The sequence below is a fragment of the Coregonus lavaretus genome (assembly GCF_964263955.1).
Source record: "Coregonus lavaretus genome assembly, chromosome: 20".
Classification (NCBI taxonomy): Eukaryota; Metazoa; Chordata; class Actinopteri; order Salmoniformes; family Salmonidae; genus Coregonus; species Coregonus lavaretus.
This window is the reverse complement of record NC_140007.1, coordinates 33,844,528-33,866,199: the sequence shown is the minus strand read 5'-3', so window position 1 is coordinate 33,866,199 and position 21,672 is coordinate 33,844,528. Positions and strand designations below refer to the sequence as shown.

General features: G+C 40.3%; 1 protein-coding gene across 6 annotated transcripts in view; it reads left to right on the top strand.

Moving 5' to 3' along the window:
- LOC311147800 (C4b-binding protein alpha chain-like) overlaps positions 1–20,427 on the top strand; it is a 48,750-nt gene extending 28,323 nt beyond the window's left edge. The window contains exons 8-22 of one of the 6 annotated variants that reach the window (XM_084184587.1): positions 5,248–5,436; positions 5,652–5,751; positions 6,058–6,131; positions 6,252–6,434; positions 7,130–7,303; positions 7,804–7,992; positions 8,205–8,304; positions 8,627–8,700; positions 8,821–9,003; positions 9,700–9,873; positions 16,101–16,145; positions 16,899–16,943; positions 17,476–17,524; positions 17,932–18,006; positions 18,352–20,427. In XM_084184587.1, the coding sequence (XP_084040713.1) occupies positions 5,248–5,436; positions 5,652–5,751; positions 6,058–6,131; positions 6,252–6,434; positions 7,130–7,303; positions 7,804–7,992; positions 8,205–8,304; positions 8,627–8,700; positions 8,821–9,003; positions 9,700–9,873; positions 16,101–16,145; positions 16,899–16,943; positions 17,476–17,524; positions 17,932–17,992 (1,640 nt within the window). In that variant the 3' untranslated portion in view covers positions 17,993–18,006; positions 18,352–20,427. Of the gene's footprint in view, positions 1–5,247; positions 5,437–5,651; positions 5,752–6,057; positions 6,132–6,251; positions 6,435–7,126; positions 7,304–7,803; positions 7,993–8,204; positions 8,305–8,626; positions 8,701–8,820; positions 9,004–9,699; positions 9,874–16,100; positions 16,146–16,898; positions 16,944–17,475; positions 17,525–17,931; positions 18,007–18,351 lie in introns of all 6 variants that reach the window. The other 5 variants (XM_084184586.1, XM_084184589.1, XM_084184588.1 and 2 more) reach the window with 5 other exon arrangements.
- Positions 20,428–21,672: the final 1,245 nt, after the last annotated feature.

Here is a 21,672-nt window from a genome sequence, read left to right as displayed (position 1 = left end):
GTTTTGGGTCATTGTCTTGTTGGAAAGTCCAGCTACGGCCAAGTCCCAGCCTTCTGGCAGAGGCAACCAGATTGTCAGTCAAAATTGCCTGATACTTGGTGGAATTCATTATGCCATCAATCTTAACCAGTGCCCCTGGACCTCTGGAATTAAAACAGCCCCAAAACATCACTGACCCACCACCATATTTCACCGTGGGTATGAGGTGCCTCTCCTTGTATGCATCTCTGTTTCGATGCCAAACATGCCGATGCTGTATCTGACCAAAACGTTCAATTTTGGTCTCATCTGACCAGAGCACCTTCTTCCAGTCATAATTTAAATTACGTTTGGCAAACTCCAAGTGCTTGCGTCTGTGTCTTGGGGTCAGAAAGGGCTTTCTTCTGGCAACCCTTCCAAAGAGCCTGTGGTTGTGGAGGTGGCGTCTGATGGTGCTTTTTGAAACCTGGTGACCCCAAGACGCCACCAAGGCCTGCAATTCTTTCACAGTGATTCTTGGGGATTTTGTTGCTTCTCTCACCATCCTCCTCCCTATCCTGGGGGGCAAAATGCATTTGCGTCCTCTACCTGTGAGGTTTTCAACTGTTCCATATATTTTAAATGTTTTAATGATTGCCATGACAGTGCTCAGTGGTAAATTCAATCGTTTGTGGATCTTCTTGTAGCCATTACCAGATTTATGAAGGTCTACAACCATCTGTCTCTTTTGAACTGCCAGTTCTTTTGTTTTCTTCATGGTGTTGGATGACAAAAGGATATTGCATGCGTGTTACCTCATTTTTATACCCTAGTGAAACAGGAAGTGATGTAATGGCTCAATATGATTCCTTAAGACTTGGACACTTAAATAAGTGGAATTTAATTCCTGGTTTAATTTTGGTAGATGTTATTTACAATAATCTTTAAGGGTGCCATTAATTGTGAAACCTTGATTTGGAGGATGTTGATTTTTAATTAAATCAATAAATGATTTTGGTGGGTTCCATTGGAACATTAATATAGTACAGTATTTCTCACATGTTGGTATTTTGATTTTATCTCTATAATTATATTGTTTATATTTATTAAAGTATTGTTTGTGCGTTGCCAGTCAGGGGTGCCAGTAATTTTGGAGGCCACTGTACATCTTGTTCTTGCCTTGTCAAGGGACGCCATTTAACCGGCTGTTACAATCTCCATACAATCAGCACGAACCCCTCGGAATGTAGCGCTCAACAGTGCATCCCACTTGTAAAGCAGCTGCTTCGTCTTGATGTTCTTCTTTATCAATAGCTCCCGCGACGGTTTTCCATTTCAAACAAGTGCGGATTCCTCGATTTGCTTGCTCAGACCCCAGGGACATCACCTGATAGACAATCCGTTTCCCCTAAACAAAACGCATGTCCAATTTTTCAAGATGGCCGATTTTCGTAGGCATCGAATTGAGCGAATGCTGTGCAGGTTCACGGAGTCGCAAACCAAATGGATAGGTCTAGCTCATTGATTTGTAGATCTGACGCAGTTGCTACCTCAGATTAGGAGTTTAGCAAGTGTAGCGAATGAGGTATGTAGTACCCACAAGGCCACAGGGAGGAGCACGAGAGCTATAAACCTTAATGTTTTTTGCCTTAAACCCTAAACCTAACAATCAATCAAATGTATTTATAAAGGCCTTTTTATATACGCAGATGTCACAACGTGCTATACAGAAACCCTAAACCTACCTATAACCTATTTTAGCCTTAACCCCTAACCTTCATTCTAGGGTAGGGTAGCCTAGAACACTTCACTATTTTTGTAATAATATTATGTTAATAAATACCATTATAGTACTAAATATCATTTTGATAGGTTTTCATTTAAAAAAAATAACAATCTAAGTATTTTGCTGTTTATTTTTTGTTATTTTATATATTTATTATTGCAAGGCAGAACATTTTATAAACAAATGTGGTTTAATTTCAAATGTGGTTTGAACTGGGCGTGACCTAGTAACCTCTATGTGAAAGTCCAGCAATTGGCGTAGGATAGGTGGGGCAGGGTTGAGACTGAACTCAGGAATTAAAAATAAATTAATTATGAAAACCTTCTTAAGATGGGTAACATTATCTGCCAAAGTAAAAAAAAGACTTCAAGGGCCAATCAGCAGTGGTCTCACGTCACAGTTTTGGTAAAAAGCTGGGATGGGGCTGGAGAAATGTAACCACTAAAATGTATAGACGGAGTTATGGATGCAAGGACTGACCATCCATGGTATAAAAATGATAGTTTTAACCATGTTTTCAGGCTTTACAGTTTTTTTTTTTTTTTTTTTTTACAAACATTGGAGTAAAACAAGGTTGTATTTTGGGTTCTGATAGAGAATGACAGTTAAACTAAGCTCATGAGGCATTTATAAGTTATATATTATTTTTCTGAATCAATGGGTAGATATCATCATTTAATGTATAAGTAAAAACATGTATGTGTATCCAAAAATGGATGTAGTAACTGCTGATTCACCTTTTAACATTTAAACACAGACACTGGAAATTAGCTTTATTTTTATATACAGTACTAGTCAAAAGTTTGGACACCTACTCTTTCAAGGGTTTTTCTTTGTTTTTACTATTTTCTACATTGTATAATAATAGTGAAGACATCAAAACTATGAAATAACACATATGGAATCATGTAGTAACTAAAAAAGTGTTAAACAAAGCAAAATATATTTGAGATTCTTCAAAGTAGCCACCCTTTGCCTTGATGACAGCGTTGCACACTCTTGGCATTCTCTCAACCAGCTTCATGAGGTAGTCACCTGGAATGCATTTCAATTAACAGGTGTGTCTTGTTAAAAGTTAATTTGTGGAATTTCTTTCCTTCCGAATGCGTTTGAGCCAATCAGTTGTGTTGCGACAAGGTAGGGGTGGTATACAGAAGATAGATATTTGGTAAAAGACCAAGTCCATATTATGGCAAGAACAGCTCAAATAAGCAAAGAGTAACGACTGTCCATCATTACTTTAAGACATGAAGGTCAGTCAATCCAGAACATTTCAAGAACTTTGAAAGTTTCTTCAAGTGCAGTTGCAAAAACCTTTATGATGAAACTGGCTCTCATGAGGACCGCCACAGGAAAGGAAGACCCAGAGTTACCTCTGCTGCGAGGATGCGTTCATTAGAGTTACCAGCCTCAGAAATTGCAGCCCAAATAAATGCTTCACATAGTTCAAGTAACAGACCCATCTCAACATCAACAGTTCAGAGGAGACTGTGTGAATCAGGCCTTCATGGTTGAATTGCTGCAAAGAAACCACTACTAAAGGACACCAATAATAAGAAGAGACTTGCTTGGGCCAACAAACACGAGCAATAGACATTAGACCGGTGGAAATCTGTCCTTTGGTCTGATGAGTCCAAATTTGTGATTTTTGGATCCAACCACTGTGTCTTTGTGAGACGCAGAGTAGGTGAACGGATAATCTCCGCATGTGTGGTTCCCACCGTGAAGCATGGAGGAGTAGGTGTGGGGGTGCTTTGCTGGTGACACTGTCAGTGATTTAATTCAAGGCACATTTAACCAGCATGGCTACCACAGCATTCTGCAGCGATACGCTATCCCATCTGATTTGGGCTTTGTGGGACTATCATTTGTTTTTCAGGACAATGACCCAACACACCTCCAGGCTGTGTAAGGGCTATTTGACCAAGAAGGAGAGTGATTGAGTGCAGCATCAGAAGACCTGGCATCCACAATCACCTGACCTCAACCCAATTGAGATTGTTTGGGATGAGTTGGACAGCAGAATGAAGGAAAAGCAGCTAACAGGTGCTCAGCATATGTGGGAACTCCTTCAAGACTTGGAAAAGCATTCCTGGTGAAGCTGGTTGAGAGAATGCCAAGAGTGTGCAAAGCTGTCAAGGCAAAGGGTGGCTACTTTGAAGAATCTCAAATATAAAATATATTTGGATTTGTTTAACACTTTTGGTTACTACATGATTCCATGTGTTATTTCATAGTTTTGATGTCTTCACTACTATCCTACAATGTAGAAAATAGTAAAAAAAATAAAGAAAAACCCTTGAATGAGTAGGTGTGTCCAAACTTTTGACTGGTACTGTAACTTAAAGGTGATTTGGCCATAAAACAACAACATGCTCACATGCCCCCATCACTTTTATTGATTTTTAGCTAGCGGTGGCTGATGTTAGCTGAAGTTTGTAATGGCTGTATAAAGAGATCTGAGCCATGGATTAGTTTCCCCTGGCCCATAGACTACTTTCAGGGTGAGGATCCATCTAACATCATGATGTAAAATAGTGAACTACTACTTTAATGTAGTAGTGCCCTGTAGCTCAGTTGGTAGAGCATGGCGTTTGCAACGCCAGGGTTGTGGGTTCGATTCCCACGGGGGGCCAGTATGAAAATGTAGGCACTCACTAAAAAACTGTAAGTCGCTCTGGATAAGAACGTCTGCTAAATGACTAAAATGTAAATGTAATGAGTAAGGAATGACTGTAGGCTCCTTATCAGTACGTTTTTGGCCTTGTTGTGTCCGAGTCCAGTAACGTTACCAGCTAGCTAGCTAACTTGATCTACTAGCTAGGTTATCTATCTGACCACCCTTAGGGAAACATTATTGTGAGTAATATGTGTATTTCCTTGTCAACAGTGTGATTGAGGCAAGTGGATATTTAGCTAGCCGATCAAACTCAACTCCACGTTTTACAATGGAGTTGAGCGGCAACTAGTGTGTGGACTAAAGCACCAGCGTCACATAAAATCACAGGTGCTATTCTTTGGGTTCTGAAATCTGTGGTTTTTGATAAAAACTTTATTTTATGTGACGTCGGAGCTCCTGTCCGCACACTAGTCGCCGCTCAGCTCCATCGTAAATCATTGAGTTTAGTCAGCTAGTGGATATTGTGAGAAGTTCATCCGCTTAGGTGGGGATCTGGCAAAACGTTACAGTACAAGCAAACCAACCAATCCAGGAAATTGTGTGCTGCTGCTTGTTACAGGAAAAGAAGACGTCATGCAGCCCTCTAACGTCTGTTGGTCCTTGACGATATGGATGGTCCAGCTGGCCTTGATGTTTCTCACTATTCAAGGTGGGGTCATATCTGTATAGAATCAGAATCCTATTTCTTGGCATGTCTCTGTCTACAGACGGTGGTTTGAAGCTTACACTACTACAGTTTATGGGTTGAATTGACGGTGTTGTCTCCTGTATTTGTTCACCTTGGTCATTAACATTCACTCCATTTTGTCTCCACCTCTTTCAGCTCAAAACTGCACCAAACCCATAGGAGGGCCAAACATGGTTTTGTCAGATGCCTTCATCCTTCAAGAGACATTTGTAGACGGAGCTAAAGTCACTTTTGACTGTACAATTGGATATGTCCGTGCAGGAGGGTCTCGTACAGTCACCTGTACTGCTGGCGTGTGGAGTAAAGTGAAACTGGAATGCGAAAGTAATATAATTGTTTTTGTTCTGAAAAGTTATGCCATATTCTTGTAAATGTTTCCAGTTTTTAGTTACCCACTCGCAACTTGATATATTCATTGCCCATCCATAGATCTTCTTGAAATACTAGCCTGGAATTCGGACCTGTTTTGTGCTAACATTCAACTCTTTGCCACTCTGTCATTTTGAAAGTCTGACTGGTTTTCTCTATGGTTGTTTCAGGGAGGTCGTGTGGCTCCCCAGGAGAAGTGATGAACGGCCATTTTGATCTCTCTGAGGGGATCGAGTTTGGCGACAAGGTTGTTGCTACCTGTAACACTGGGTCAGTCAAGGCTATTTGCTCCCCCCCCCCCCGAATGCTTTCTTGAGTGTTAGATGTGATTTCTTAGAGTTAACATGCCAACTGTCATGTTTCACAAAGCTGTCCATTTGTAGGCCTAATTTTGTGATTTCCAAATAGGCCTTACTCAAACTTCCCTAAAAGTTAAACAAAATGTTTTTTTATTTTTATGTTTGGCATATTATCTGTCATTACTATTTTGATCAGAGCTCTCTGTTGTAACCCTTGTTGTCCTAAAAGCAAAGCTCCAAAAACTGTCTCATATTGTCTAATCATTCTCTTTTTCAGCTATTTGCTTGTGGGCAGCGATGTAAGGACCTGTATGGACAGAGGCTGGGATAGCAGAGTTCCTGTATGTGAAGGTTAGTCATCTGAAGGAACATGTCAAGTGAAAATAACAATAACTTTAACAGTTCTGTGATTGTGCCTAAATCAAAACTCTTCATAACTGATCATAACTGCGGTTGTGCTCTAATCTGCAGTGGTGAAGTGTGGAAAGCCCCCCACCATTGTCAACGGTGGGCCTGTTGTCCCACCTGAAGAGACGTATAACTTTGGAGATGTTGTGCAATATAGCTGTGAGACGGATTACACTCTGGTTGGAACTAAATCCATAATCTGCTCGGAGAATGGAGAATTCCAGCCAGCTCCACCTGAGTGTAAAAGTACGTTGAAAGCTTGCCTTTTTTCCCATTCTAAGTATGGTTGTTAACAAAATATAGAACTGCTCACATGAACTGCTTACAACAGGGGTGTCAAAGTCATTCCATGGAGGGCCTAGTGTCTGATGGTTTTTGGTTTTTCCTTTCAATTAAGACCTAGACAACCAGGTGAGAGGAGTTCCTTACTAATTAGTGATCTTAATTCATCAATCAAGTACAATGGAGGAGTGAAAACCCGCAGACACACGGCCCTCCATGGAATGAGTTTGAAACATGTGGCTTACACTGATCAAATCTATATGGGCTCCACTTTTTTCCTCCACCACACAATCGTGAGCATGTTCCAGATGACCTCCTCTGAAAGATAAATGTGTAAATATCACAGTATCTAGCCTAATAAAATAGAACATAAGCACAGATGTGCATGAAACAGGCTAAGCAAGCAGTCTAAAACATGGATAATGTGTAGGCCTATTCTGAAAACCATGATGCAACATTAAGCTCAGAGGAAGTGGTTTACAATAGAATCTACCCTATTTATTTGTTAGATAATGATTAGTTGCAGGATTCATAAATGGGTGACTATAACAACATTGTTTATTGCTTCAAGTAGTCTAAAACAATAAATAATATACTTGGGTCACATTGTTCACCTCAAAACAGTAGCTAATGACATCTCTCTTTTTTTATGTCAGCAGTGGTCTCATGTCCTCGTCCTGTTGTTGAGAATGCCGTTCGGATTGAAGGCCGTCCCCCCTATACGTACAAGTCTTTTGTGACATATAAGTGCAACGCTGGATATGAGATGGAGGGACAAGCCAGTCTGACCTGTGAAATAGAAGGCTGGTCAGCTCCTTTCCCTACATGCAAAGGTAAGCCTGATTTCAGTGTTTGTTATTTAACACACTTTAGCCTATATTTTAGCTCAGATATTTTGTGCACCATTTGGTGTGTAGGAACAGCGGACCAATGTGTCAGCAAACTGTATTTTTTAATGGAATGGACCTCAACTCATATAAACACATTGAGGCTTTTTTGATAAGAAAATATGGTATGTGTGTTAATGTTCATGCTAATTGATATTTTTCACCATATACATGCCTGTGCATAGCAACCTCAAGTATTTATTTTCCCTTTTTACACTTTGAGTGATTGACTAGCTGTCTGGTCCAACACCATTCTACTCCTCAGACCACACTGGCTGACTAAAGCATTTGAGGGATCAGAATCCTATTTCTTTGCATCTCTGTGTACAGACGGTGGTGTGAAGCTTACACTACTACAGTTTATGGGTTGAATTGACGGTGTTGTCTCCTGTATTTGTTCACCTTGGTCATTAACATTAACTCCATTTTGTCTCCACCTCTTTCAGCTCAAAACTGCACCAAACCCATAGGAGGGCCAAACATGGTTTTGTCAGATGCCTTCATCATTCGAGAGACATTTGTAGACGGAGCAACAGTCACTTTTGACTGTGCAATTGGATATGTCCGTGCAGGAGGGTCTCGTACAGTCACCTGTACTGCTGGCGTGTGGAGTGAAGTGAAACTGAAATGCGAAAGTAATATAATTGTCTTTGTTTTTGTTCTTTAAAGTTATGCCATATTCTTGTAAATGTTTTTAGTTACCCACTCGCAACTTGATATATTCATTGCCCATCCATAGATCTTCTTGAAATACTAGCCTGGAATTCGGACCTGTTTTGTGCTAACATTCAACTCTTTGCCACTGTCATTTTGAAAGTCTGACTGGTTTTCTCTATGGTTGTTTCAGGGAAGTCGTGTGGCTCCCCAGGAGAAGTGATCAACGGCCATTATGATCTCTCTGAGGGGATCTTGTTTGGCGACAAGGTTGTTGCTACCTGTAACACTGGGTCAGTGCAAGGCTATTTGCTTTCTCTCTCTCTCTCTCTCTCCTCCCCCCGAATGCTTTCTTGAGTGTTAGATGTGATTTCTCAGAGTTAACATGGCAACTGTCATGTTTCACAAAGCTGTCCATTTGTAGGCCTAATTTTGTGATTTCCAAATAGGCCTTACTCAAACTTCCCTAAAAATTAAACAAAATGTTTTTAAAAAAATGTTTGGCATATTATCTGTCGTTACTATTTTGATCAGAGCTCTCTGTTGTAACCCTTGTTGTCCTAAAAGCAAAGCTCCAGATACTGTCTCATATTGTCTAATCTTTCTCTTTTTCAGCTATTTGCTTGTGGGCAGCGGTGTAAGTTCCTGTATGGACGGAGGCTGGGATGGCAGAGTTCCTGTATGTGAAGGTTAGTCATCTGAAGGAGCATGTCAAGTGAAAATAACAATAACTTTAACAGTTCTGTGATTGTGCCTAAATCAAAACTCTTCATAACTGATCATAACTGCGGTTGTGCTCTAATCTGCAGTGGTGAAGTGTGGAAAGCCCCCCACCATTGTCAACGGTGGGCCTGTTGTCCCACCTGAAGAGACGTATAACTTTGGAGCTGTAGTGCAATATGGCTGTGAGAAGGATTACACTCTGGTTGGAACTAAATCCATAATCTGCTCGGAGAATGGAGAATTCCAGCCAGCTCCACCTGAGTGTAAAAGTACGTTGAAAGCTTGCCTTTTTTCCCATTCTAAGTATGGATGTTAACAAAATATAGAACTGCTCACATGAACTGCTTACAACAGGGGTGTCAAAGTCATTCCATGGAGGGCCTAGTGTCTGATGGTTTTTGGTTTTTCCTTTCAATTAAGACCTAGACAACCAGGTGAGAGGAGTTCCTTACTAATTAGTGATCTTAATTCATCAATCAAGTACAATGGAGGAGTGAAAACCCGCAGACACACGGCCCTCCATGGAATGAGTTTGAAACATGTGGCTTACACTGATCAAATCTATATGGGCTCCACTTTTTTCCTCCACCACACAATCGTGAGCATGTTCCAGATGACCTCCTCTGAAAGATAAATGTGTAAATATCACAGTATCTAGCCTAATAAAATAGAACATAAGCACAGATGTGCATGAAACAGGCTAAGCAAGCAGTCTAAAACATGGATAATGTGTTGGCCTATTCTGAAAACCATGATGCAACATTAAGCTCAGAGGAAGTGGTTTACAATAGAATCTACCCTATTTATTTGTTAGATAATGATTAGTTGCAGGATTCATAAATGGGTGACTATAACAACATTGTTTATTGCTTCAAGTAGTCTAAAACCAATAAATAATATACTTGGGTCACATTGTTCACCTCAAAACAGTAGCTAATGACATCTCTCTTTGTTTATGTCTGCAGTGGTCTCATGTCCTCGTCCTGTTGTTGAGAATGCCGTTCTGATTGAAGGCCGTCCCCCCTATACGTACAAGTCTTTTGTGACATATAAGTGCAACGCTGGAAATGAGATGGAGGGACAAGCCAGTCTGACCTGTGAAATAGAAGGCTGGTCAGCTCCTTTCCCTACATGCAAAGGTAAGCCTGATTTCAGTGTTTGTTATTTAACACACTTTAGCCTATATTTTAGCTCAGATATTTTGTGCACCATTTGGTGTGTAGGAACAGGACCAATGTGTCAGCAAACTGTATTTTTTAATGGAATGGACCTCAACTTATATAAACACATTGAGGCCTTTTTGATAAGAAAATATGGTATGTGTGTTAATGTTCATGCTATTGTTATTTTTCACCATATACATCCCTGTGCATAGCAACCTCAAGTATTTATTTTCCCTTTTTACATGTTATGAATGATTGACTAGCTATCTGGTCCAACACCATTCTACTCCTCAGACCACACTGGCTGACTAAAGCATTTGAGGGATCACAACAGTAAAGTGTTGTGACAGACCAGATAAGAATAGTTAGTGGCCTAATTATATGTAATGTCTTTATAGCCCTTCTGACTACAACAAAGCCCCCTACTACCACCACTACTGCAGCTACTACAAAGAGAACCATAGTCCACGTTAAGAGCATTTTGATACTGCTTGGCACAATCCTAATCTAATTTTATTTATTTATTTATATACATCTCTCACACACACACACACACACACACACACAGTTGAAGTCGGAAGTTTACATACACCTTAGCCAAATACATTTGAACTCAGTTTTTCACAATTCCTGACATTTAATCCTAGTAAAAATTCCCTGTCTTAGGTCCGTTAGGATCACATCACCACTTTATTTTAAGAATGTGAAATGTCAGAAATATAGTAGAGAATTCTTTATTTCAGCTTTTATTTCTTTCATCACATTCCCAGTGGGTCAGAAGTTTACATGCACTCAATTAGTATTTGGTAGCATTGCCTTTAAATTGTTTAACTTGGGTCAAACGTTTCGGGTAGCCTTCCACAAGCTTCCCACAATAAGTTGGGTGAATTTTGGCCCATTCCTCCTGACAGAGCTGGTGTAACTGAGTCAGGTTTGTAGGCCTCCTTGCTCGTACACGCCTTTTCAGTTCTGCACACAAATCTTCTATAGGATTGAGGTCAGGGCTTTGTGATGGCCACTCCAATACCTTGACTTTGTTGTCCTTAAGCCATTTTGCCACAACTTTGGAAGTATGCTTGGGGTCATTGTCCATTTGGAAAACCCTTTTGCGACCAAGCTTTAACTTCCTGACTGATGTCTTGAGATGTTGCTTCAATATATCCACATAATTTTCCTTCCTCATGCCATCTATTTTGTGAAGTGCACCAGTCCCTCCTGCAGCAAAGCACCCCCACAACATGATGCTGCCACCCCCGTGCCTCACGGTTGGGATAGTGTTCTTCGGCTTACAAGCTCCCGCCTTTTTCCTCCAAACATAACGATGGTCATTATGGCCAAACAGTTCTATTTGTGTTTCATCAGACCAAAGGACATTTCTCCAAAAAGTACGATCTTTGTTCCCATGTGCAGTTGCAAACCGTAGTCAGTTTTTTTTTTTTGGCGGTTTTGGAGCAGTGACTTCTTCCTTGCTGAGCGGCCTTTCAGGTTATGTTGATTATAGGACTTGTTTTACTGTGGATATATATACTTTTGTACGTGTTTCCTCCAGCATCTTTGCAAGGTCCTTTGCTGTTGTTCTGGGATCGATTTGCACTTTTCGCACCAAAGTACGTTCATCTCTAGGAGCAGTGGCGGCTCCTGAAAAAATTCTCAGGGGGGGCAATTTTTCTGATGATTTAGGTGACCTACACACATTTTAAAAAAGATATGTCCAGCAACAACATGAAGACAGGGGCAGCATATAAGTCAATACTGATATACACATTACTTGCTTCAAAAAGGCCTCATGGTTGAATTGAAATTATGTGCACCTGAGCATAATTCACAACAAGCAAGCAGGAGCTTTTGATAGAGGCTACTGAAAACATTGATGCAAGTTATTGGTAATAATAAATTTTTATAGACTTCCATATTCTGCCCTCTTGTATAGATTTGTGAAAATGAACAGTGATAGACATTTTGCCTGAAAACAGAATTTGAAAATAATTTCTAGAAAAGGTAAACACAGCTATCTGTATGGCTTTGTAAAAATGAACAACCATATTCTGGCCAATTGTATAGATTTGTAAATATGAACAACCATATTCTGGCCAATTGTATAGATTTGTAAAAATGAACATGAACAGATTTTTTTTTACTTTTTTAAAAATGAAAAATAACTATTTTAAACAACATCAACTGTGAACTGATTTGGGCGTGTGTGTGTGTTAAAGAGACAGACAGGGAGGGACAAAGAGAGAGAGAGGCTACATTACTTGTACTGAAACTGTTCTAGCTTGCTGCATGATCAAATTCAGCTGATGCGCATAGCAATGCACGTAATGGGCATTCTTGAAATGCTCACGCACCTTTTGCTGCACACCAGCCTTCTCTCCCCTCATCACACTGGCTCCATCGTAAGCTTGCGCAATGAGTTTGACTTTCTCGTCGTCGGCAAAAAGACCGTTCAGTCTCTCCAAAAGCACACTGGCGATTGAGACTGAGGTTGATTCCGAGATGGGAAGGAACTCAAAAAAGCGCTCCTGCACTTTGTGGTTGCTATCTATGTACCTCAGCACAAGCACCAGCTGTGTCTGTGTAGAAACGTCCGTGGTCTCGTCAGCTTGGATAGCTACGAAGTTCGCCGACTTCACCTCCTCCACAATATGTTCCCTCATGACCGCTAGCATACACTCCAGTAGCTCGTTTTGAATGGTCTTTGATGTGCCCTTAAACTTTAGCATTTTTAAGATGGTCATCAAACACCTCATCTAATTGTGCCACAAAGTTGACAAGTCCAAGAAAAATACCAGGGTTGGTGGAGCCCTCAGTTTCATCTTTGCCTCGCAAAGCTAGCCATCTTGACAGTAGTACGTGAATTGATTGACGCTGCTACCCGCTCTTTTCTTAGTTATGTTCATGGTTACTTATGTTACGTATGACGAAAGCGCGTAAGTGCAAGCCCTCCCGGAACCCATAGAGATTGTATTGAAAGCTCTGATATTTGAAAAAAAAAAGATTTTACATGAGAGTCTATGAGAGACTCCTGGGCGATTTTCAACCTGACTGAAATCGCCCCAAAAGGGGCGGGGCCATTTGAAGCACGACTTTAGCCTGATTGGACATTTAGTGGCAGATCAGACGTCTAGATTAGAACACTGATAACTACTGTTACCGTGATATAATTGATTAGAAAAAAAATCCCTTCCTTTTCCCGTTTGGCAGTGCGTCGCCCATATCGCCCTAATGAACACACCGCCCCTGTCTAGGAGACAGAACACGTCTCATTCCTGAGCGGTATGATGGCTGTGTGGTCCCATGGTGTTTATACTTGCGTACTATTGCTTGTGCAGATGAACGTGGTACCTTCATGTGTTTGTAAATTGCTCCCAAGGATGAAGCAGACTTGTGGAGGTCTATTTTTTTTCTGATGTCTTGGCTGATTTCTTTTGATTTTCCCATGATGTCAAGCAAAGAGTCACTGCGTTTGAAGGTAGGCCTTGAAATACATCCACAGGTACACCTCCAATTGACTCAAATGATGTCCATTAGCCTATCAGAAGCTTCTAAAGCCATGACATCATTTTCTGGAGTTTTCCAAGCTGTTTAAAGGCACAATGAACTTAGTATATGTAAACTTCTGACCCACTGGAATTGTGATACAGTGAATTATAAGTGAAATAATCTGTCTGTAAACAATTGTTGGAAAAATTACTTGTGTCATGCACAAAGTAGTTGTCCTAACCAACTTGCCAAAACTATAGTTTGTTAACAAGACATTTGTGGAGTAGTTGAAAAACAAGTTTTAATGACTCCAACCTAAGTGTATGTAAACTTACGACTTCAAGTGTATATTCTCACACAGTTTATTAGGTACACCACCCGTTCACGAAAAAGGATCGCTCCTACAGACAGTGAGTCACGTGGCCATGGCTTGCTATATAAATCAGATATCGAGGCATTCAGTTACTGTTTAATTGAACATTAGAATGGGCTAAACGAGTGACCTATGGGACTGAGCGTTGTATGATCATCAGTGCCAGGCACGCCGGATCCAGTATCTAAGAAACAGCAGCTGGGCTTTTCACACACTGGGCTTTTCACGCACGACAGTGTCTAGGGTTTACCGAGAATGGTGGGAAAAGCAAAAAAACATCCAGTCAGCGGCAGTCCTGTGGGTGAAAACAGCTTGTTGATGAGGGAGGTCGAAGGAGAATGGCAAGAATCGTGCAAGCTAACATGCAGGCCACAAACAGACAAATAATGAAACAGGACAACAGTGGTGTGCAGAACGGCATCTCGGAACGCACAACTCGTCGATCCTGGTCAGGGATGGGCTATTGCATCAGAAGACCACACCGGGTTTCACTGCTATCAGCTAAAAACAAGAAGAGGAGGCTCAAGTGGGCACGTGATCACCAACACTGGACAATTGAGGAGTGGAAAAACATTGCCTGGAACATGACGAGTTCAGTTTACTTGAGTGGTCTGAGCATTCCCCAGACCTCAACCCAATAGAGCATCTTTGGGATGAAATGGAACGGGCTGTTCGCAGCATGAATGTACCGCCGTCCAATCTGCAGCAACTGCGAGATGCCATCGCGTCGTCATGGAACAACATCCCTGTGAAATGTTTCCGACACCTTGTTGAATGCCCCGAAGGATTCAGGCTGTTCTGGAGGCAACGGGGGGTCTGACCTGGTACTAGATGGGATCCCTTATTGATGTCACCTGTTAAATCCACTTCAATCAGTGTAGATGAAGGGGAGGGGACCGGTTAAAGAAGGATTTTTAAGCCTTGAGACATAGATTGTGTAAGTGTGCAATTCAGATGGTGAATTGGCAAGACACATTAATTTAAGTGCCTTTCGAATGGGGTATGGTAGTAAGTGCCAGACGCTACTGCGTTTTCACGCTCAACAGTTTCCCATGTGTATCAAGAATGGTCCACCAGCCAACTTGACACAACTGTGGGAAGCATTGGAGTCAACATGGACCAGCATCCCTGTGGAACGCTTTCGACAGCTTGTAGAATCTATGCTGAGGGCAAAAGGGGGTGCAACTCAATGTTTTGTACACTCAGTATACTGTATATAGCCTAGCAATGGCTTTGCTTCTGACCCCTCATGTTCTTCTCCATAGCATTACCTAACCTACAGGAAATCAGAGAGTGCCTGTTGTACAGCTGAATGACCTGAATTCACATATTTTAGTGTTGATAGAGAAAATATATTATGCTAACACTTTGGCACCTAACACCTTAACTCATTGTATTAGCCTAACCTTTGATCCTTTGTGGTAATACAATAACCCAGTGGTGTCTGTCTGAGGCTTTGGAAGGACCTCAACACCAAGTTACATGTCATAGTCTGTGGCTGAGGTGCAGAATCATCATTGGTTCTGTGAAGTATACTCAGCCTAATATTTCACTACATTCCCCTAGTAAGTTGTGTCCAAAGTGATATGCTTGTCTAAACTTTCATTGACACTTGAATTATACATTCAAATTGAATCTGATTGGCATCCAGTGGTAGTTTATGGTGGCTTTTCTCCATCAGACTCTCCTTCACCTGAAACAAAGGATAGATTGTGATCTGAATATGTAACGATGTACCTGTCAAGTAGTCATGGAGAAAAACAACCCATATCAAATGCATGAAGTAATCATCACTGTCCTCACAAACGGCTGAATCCTATCTTGAGTTATGTGAGCTCTTGGCCTACCTCTAACACGGAAATAAACTATTGGATGTGTTGAAATGTAACACTAGTTTGTTCACCAGTGTGCCATGCCACTAACTAGAGCTGGAATGATAAACTTAATTATCTACACCGACCATACCGATCACTTATCGCAGGGATTTTGCTGATATCGTTCATTTCGAAAAGTAGTCTTTACTAGAGAAATGTGGAGTTTGAAATGACATTTTTGCTAATATGGGTGATTTGTTAATCGGACAATTGATTGCTTCAACCATCAAACTAGTAGTTTAAAGATTGATGATAATAATAATATTTTGTAAAAAACTGTTACACATTGTTATTAACTTATTGATCGTTATCACATAAATTCAGGAAATGCATCGCAATATGGATATTTTTTTCCATATCGCCGAGCTCTACCACCGACACCACCTCATTCTTTCACTACATTCTTTTGATTTGTTTTATCTAACGTCAGTTTCCTGTGAGTGTGTTAACCCAAATATCACTTATTTATGTAGAAGAGCATGTACCTGATCCCACTGATCAAACCCCGAAGCCCAGCGGTAAGCTATGCCCCAGTTGCTATCTATTGGTGTTGTATATGATGTAAGGATGGGTATTTGAAATTATTTCAGTATTCAAATAATATCATATTTTTTCGGATATCCGGATAGTCGAAATACATGTTTTAAAGAATGTTATTTTTGTTTACGTCAATGGAGACTTGCTCGCGTGACTCGAGAGAGAATCAGGTGTGCTGCGATCTGACAGTCTATGTGGCACAGAGGGAAAGAGAGAAAGTAGCCAAACCGACTCGCGCTAGTTAGATAACTTAAGGCTGCAACAAATTTGTGTATCATGATTTCTTATATTGCCTTGACTGCATCAAATCATTGTTTTGCTAGCTAGCTACAGTAGCCAGCTAGCCACAGTAGCCAGCTAGCTAACTAAAGTAGCTAGGAAAATTGGGGCTACTTTGCTGCGCTCCCTGTCAAATGTCTACAACTCCATTCATATTCGAATAACTGTGCCCATCCCTAATGTTGTTACAACCAATATTTATTACCTATTTGCTGTCTATTGATGTTGTATATGATGTTGTTACAACAGTTAGCTATCACCTAGTTGCTATCTGTTGATGTTATATATGATGTTACAACAGTTAGCTATCACTCAGTTGCTATCTATCGATGTTGTACAGTATATGATGTTCTCTTTGATGGTTCAAGCAGTATTTAGGCAATTTAGTGATGACTCGCCTTCACTGCAAATTCATGTCACCTTCCTTCCTTCTGTGTATGCTTATTTATTTACAGACAACACTGGGTTAATAGCAGGCTGTGTTGTAGGTGGTGTACTTGGTAAGTTGCAGCAGAAGTTGTTTTTGAATGACGAGCTACATGGATAACAACTATCAATCATGGAAGATACCATAGGCTATTGCAGTCCAACATTAGTGATGTAACATTAGCATCATGCTAATAAGTGGGAAAATGGTCAAATTCACAGAACTATTCTTCTGATGAAGAGATTCATTTAATTGGCAACTTTTTTGTTTTCAAATCAAGTTATCATTCAACAATTGTGTACTTGTTGCTGTACTATTAATTAATTTTCTAACATATACTCACCAATGTGTAGGCTTTTTAATACCTTGGGAGTATTTTGTTTCTTGTGCAGAACTGACAGTTATTTGTAATTTGCTTTTGTTACTGGCATACAGACCTATAACAATACCACTTGTCATGCCAATATTATTTTTCCATTATATTCACAATAAGGAAAAGGATCAGGTATGTTTTGGGTTTTAAAATGTATGCCAAGTAAAAATGAACTACTTCAGATGTTAAACAGAATAATACCTTATGGATTCATACTTCTTTTTCTTTCTAGTCGTACTTCTTTGTCTTGCGGTATTTGTATTCTACAAAGTTAAACGAAGGTAAGAAGTTCTCATTTCATTAACTAACATCCAACCAATGCTTGCTTCCAGTCATGGCTCCTCCCTCTTTTCTTCATAGCTCACTAAAATGTTTGGAGCTCAGTTTCATGTGTTCTTACACTCGCATCGTTGCCACCAATGCCGGTTTCTACCAATGCTGCATGATTTACGTTTGTAAAGCTTTCTGGTGTTTGATATCAATACACACGCAGACCAGCCACAGTAGTGGAGCAAAGTGAAGGCAATGGCCATGTCAGAAATGGATTGGTCTTTTAGCATTGAGCTGGTTGGTGTGTCTGTCATTGAAGAGGTCTAGATGGGTAGTCACTTAGGTGGTGGGCAATGGTGGCGGTTTTCTAAGGGTGAGAAATAGTCATGATGACCAGTGCTCGACTTCTGGGTTACAGCTCTCGAAGTGGCTACTCAGGAAATGTGGCCACTAAAAACTCTGAAGACAATGAGTTGTAGCATCCTCGGCCATGGTAAGAAGATGGGCTTCTGAGCACACCATTTTTATTTAATTTGAGATAAGAAAAGATGGTTGGTATGTGATCGAGAATGAATTGGCAGTGAAATGCAAAATGTTTTGTTTTTTTGAAGGGTGAGCATGAACCTTGAACTGAACCATAATGATCTCCAACTTGGCTTCAAGCTGTCATGTTGTGGCAGCTATTCAGTCATATGTGTCAAAGTCCAACATATTTACCCAGTTTGTGTTCCACAGGTCCACGTTTGTTTTTGTTTAGCTGGGCAGATAGCTATTATCAGTATATAAAGAAATGTATTTTTGGGAGATGTTTAACTGTATTTTATTTCTATTTTTGTAGTGCCAAGTAGCCTACTTTACCTTAGTCGTCTCCTGCTAATTGAGAAAGGAGTGACGGAGAACTGGCTGCTATGACGGTGCCCCCGAATCAACTACCCTTCCGCTCAACAATACAGCAGCCCCTCCCAGACACCGGGAATGGTTCATATCCTTTCAAAGGAAGCTCTATTACGTGATGATATGGAACCTCACTATGAAGAATGTATTGGTTCACTCCCATTTGGAAGCTTGTGCATAAGGAGTGGCCTAACTTCATTACTTAATCTAAGCCTGCTTTATCTCATTGCCTACATTCTGATGTTAAAATTCCCCCATATGTATGGCAGCTGCTCTTCAGGGCGACCATGCATCACAAAGCCAGTTTTACCCCCTCTGAAATAAAGACATTTAAGGAAATCTTATCCTTTGCGATATAAAAAAAAACACTCACAATATATCATGCAGTTTGATATGTCATACCACCAAAGGTCAACAATGGTTTCATAGACCAGGTTGCAGATGTGTTGAACGTAACCTCGAGTTCATGAACAAAATCTGGTTCAAAGAGAATCAATGGGCTTTCACTAAGTTTAGCTCTAGTCATTGGCCTTGGACAAGTCTTAATTGTGTAAATATCAGGTAAATCTAAAAAGGTTGGTTTTATAAGGAGACCATGGAATTGATGCAGTATACTTATTTTGTAAAGTGTGCTAGTTCTTTGAGGGATCAAGGACTCTGGCTCATGGTCCAGCTTCTGAATATTTATTTGCACTTAAAGCCTATTTGTATTGTCTTGGAGTTCTACTGTAGATAAGCCAATGAAAGATTTATTTAAAAAAAGATGTAAATACATTTTGTTTTAATGAGAAGTTAAAAAGGAAAAATACATGCCTGTAATGTTCCAATGTCTATTTTCAGAGATGAATCATGTTTCCGTGACACATTTTCACTCTAAACTGTTCTGGATTTGGGTGTAACTGGCTCACATTGAATGTGTAAGATTAATTCTGCCGACTGATTTAAGCAGATTGCGCAAATGTATTGGAGATCTGCTTTTCAACCACTTGTAATATAACATCCACCATACCTAACAGTTGAATTACTGCCTTGAGTAAATTTACAAAGTGACGTTCACAACCGTGCAAGACTATCTGGGTCGTGGTGTTCTATAGGCAGGACACCTGCAGCTCTCAGTAATATCAGGCTCAACTTTAATGTGTTTTGAATGTTCAAAGTGCTCTGGATTCTTCACTATGCCTTAGCAATGGAAAATACCAAACATTCTGCAGTTGTACCCTTTATTTAATTTGTATTATCTTGACAGACATTTTCCACTGCCCTTTTTATTCCATTGCTTGGTTGTCTCTTACAGGCTGTCCTGTTTTTTCTTTGTTAATGAAAATAACAGATGTAATATGTTGTGTGAGATCTAATAGCACTTGTGTGCATAAAACTAGTGGTTGCTTCATATGAAACCAGGTTCTTATTTATTATGCTAAGAAGTTTAGAAAGTTGCAAATAAAAGTGTAATGAAGAATATTTTTAGAGTTGGATGTCTATTGTATAGCCTACAGTAAATTTGAATTAGCTTTATTCTGGTCAATGTACCCTACTAAGCAGAGCGGTGTTCAACATAACCAAACAAGACAGCCACATTTTTAATGCTTTTTACTTGCTATGTTTTCAAAATGGAATGCAAATCATGTTCCAGAATGTCATCTTTCATTTGATCTTTGAAACCATTATTTCCAACAGAGGAGCACATTGAATTAACAAAATGAAGTATTCATGTGTTTTTGAAGTATACTGTAGTGGCTCTATTCAATCTGTATCGCCTGAAGCGTTACATATTGCGCAATATAAATGTAAAGGTAATTTCCGATTGGTCAACATGCAGCGTTTACTGTTAATGCAGTCTCTGCTAAAGCTGGAACAATGTCTGTACTTGTGTCTTTGGTTTCAGTGTGTCTGTAACCTGTTAAATTCAGTGTGGAACCACTTTAAACTGGTATGTTGTGGTCAGCCAGTTATGAAACATTTTTTGCACTTGTTTGATTAACTTAATGTACCAATTAAACAGCAATCATTTTAACATGAACCTGCGTCCTGTCTTTGGCCATGCATTACTCTTGTTACTGTTACATTATGCTGTGTTTGGGTCATGGCAGTCCTTGGTTCTTGACCTACTATTTACACATCTCAGATTGGTCTGTTATCTTGCCAAAACTATGAAAATGCTCTGGTTGTGAATATTTTTTTTCGCTGAAGGAAACAGTCACACACTGAAGATCCTCCTCTAGTCTTCGGCCGGGGACAGGTCCTTCGCTGACTGCACCTGGTTGGGCACGGCTGGCTTCCTCCACTCGCATTCCACATCCGTATGGCTGATATTGTGAACTGCCAAAATAGGCTGCATGGCTACACTTATGAGCTCCACGGAGGCATTCGCATGTGGTAGAGAGAATCCCCTGGTCACCTATAGACCTGCCAAGATGGATGTTAACTGCCACATGCCTTTAAATGCATGACTGAACAACTTGAAATGCATTTGTGTAAGAAATGTGCTATATAAATAACGTTTTATTTGATTGACATTACAGCTGTAGAATATTTAATAAACTGTCATTTTCACAAGTGCAGTTTTTGGGATTAAGTTGGGATTTTATCACTTATCATATAATATAGTGGGAAGGGTCCTATAAATCAAGACTGTTAGAATGCATGGACAGTGGGGAGAACAAGTATTTGATACACTGCTGATTTTGCAGGTTTTCCTACTTACAAAGCATGTAGAGGTCTGTAATTTTTATCATAGGTACACTTCAACTGTGAGAGACGGAATCTAAAACAAAAATCCTGAAAATCACATTGTATGATTTGTAAGTAATTAATTTGCATTTTATTGCATGACATAAGTATTTGATACATCATAAAAGCAGAACTTAATATTTGGTACAGAAACCTTTGTTTGCAATTACAGAGATCATAAGTTTCCTGTAGGTCTTGACCAGGTTTGCACACACTGCAGCAGGGATTTTGGCCCACTCCTCCATACAGACCTTCTCCAGATCCTTCAGGTTTCGGGGCTGTCGCTGGGCAATACGGACTTTCAGCTCCCTCCGACGATTTTCTATTGGGTTCAGGTCTGGAGACTGGCTAGGCCACTCCAGGACCTTGAGATGCTTCTTACGGAGCCACTCCTTAGTTGCCCTGGCTGTGTGTTTTGGGTTGTTGTCATGCTGGAAGACCCAGCCACGACCCATCTTCAATGCTCTTTCTGAGGGAAGGAGGTTGTTGGCCAAGATCTCGCGATACATGGCCCCATCCATCCTCCCCTCAATAT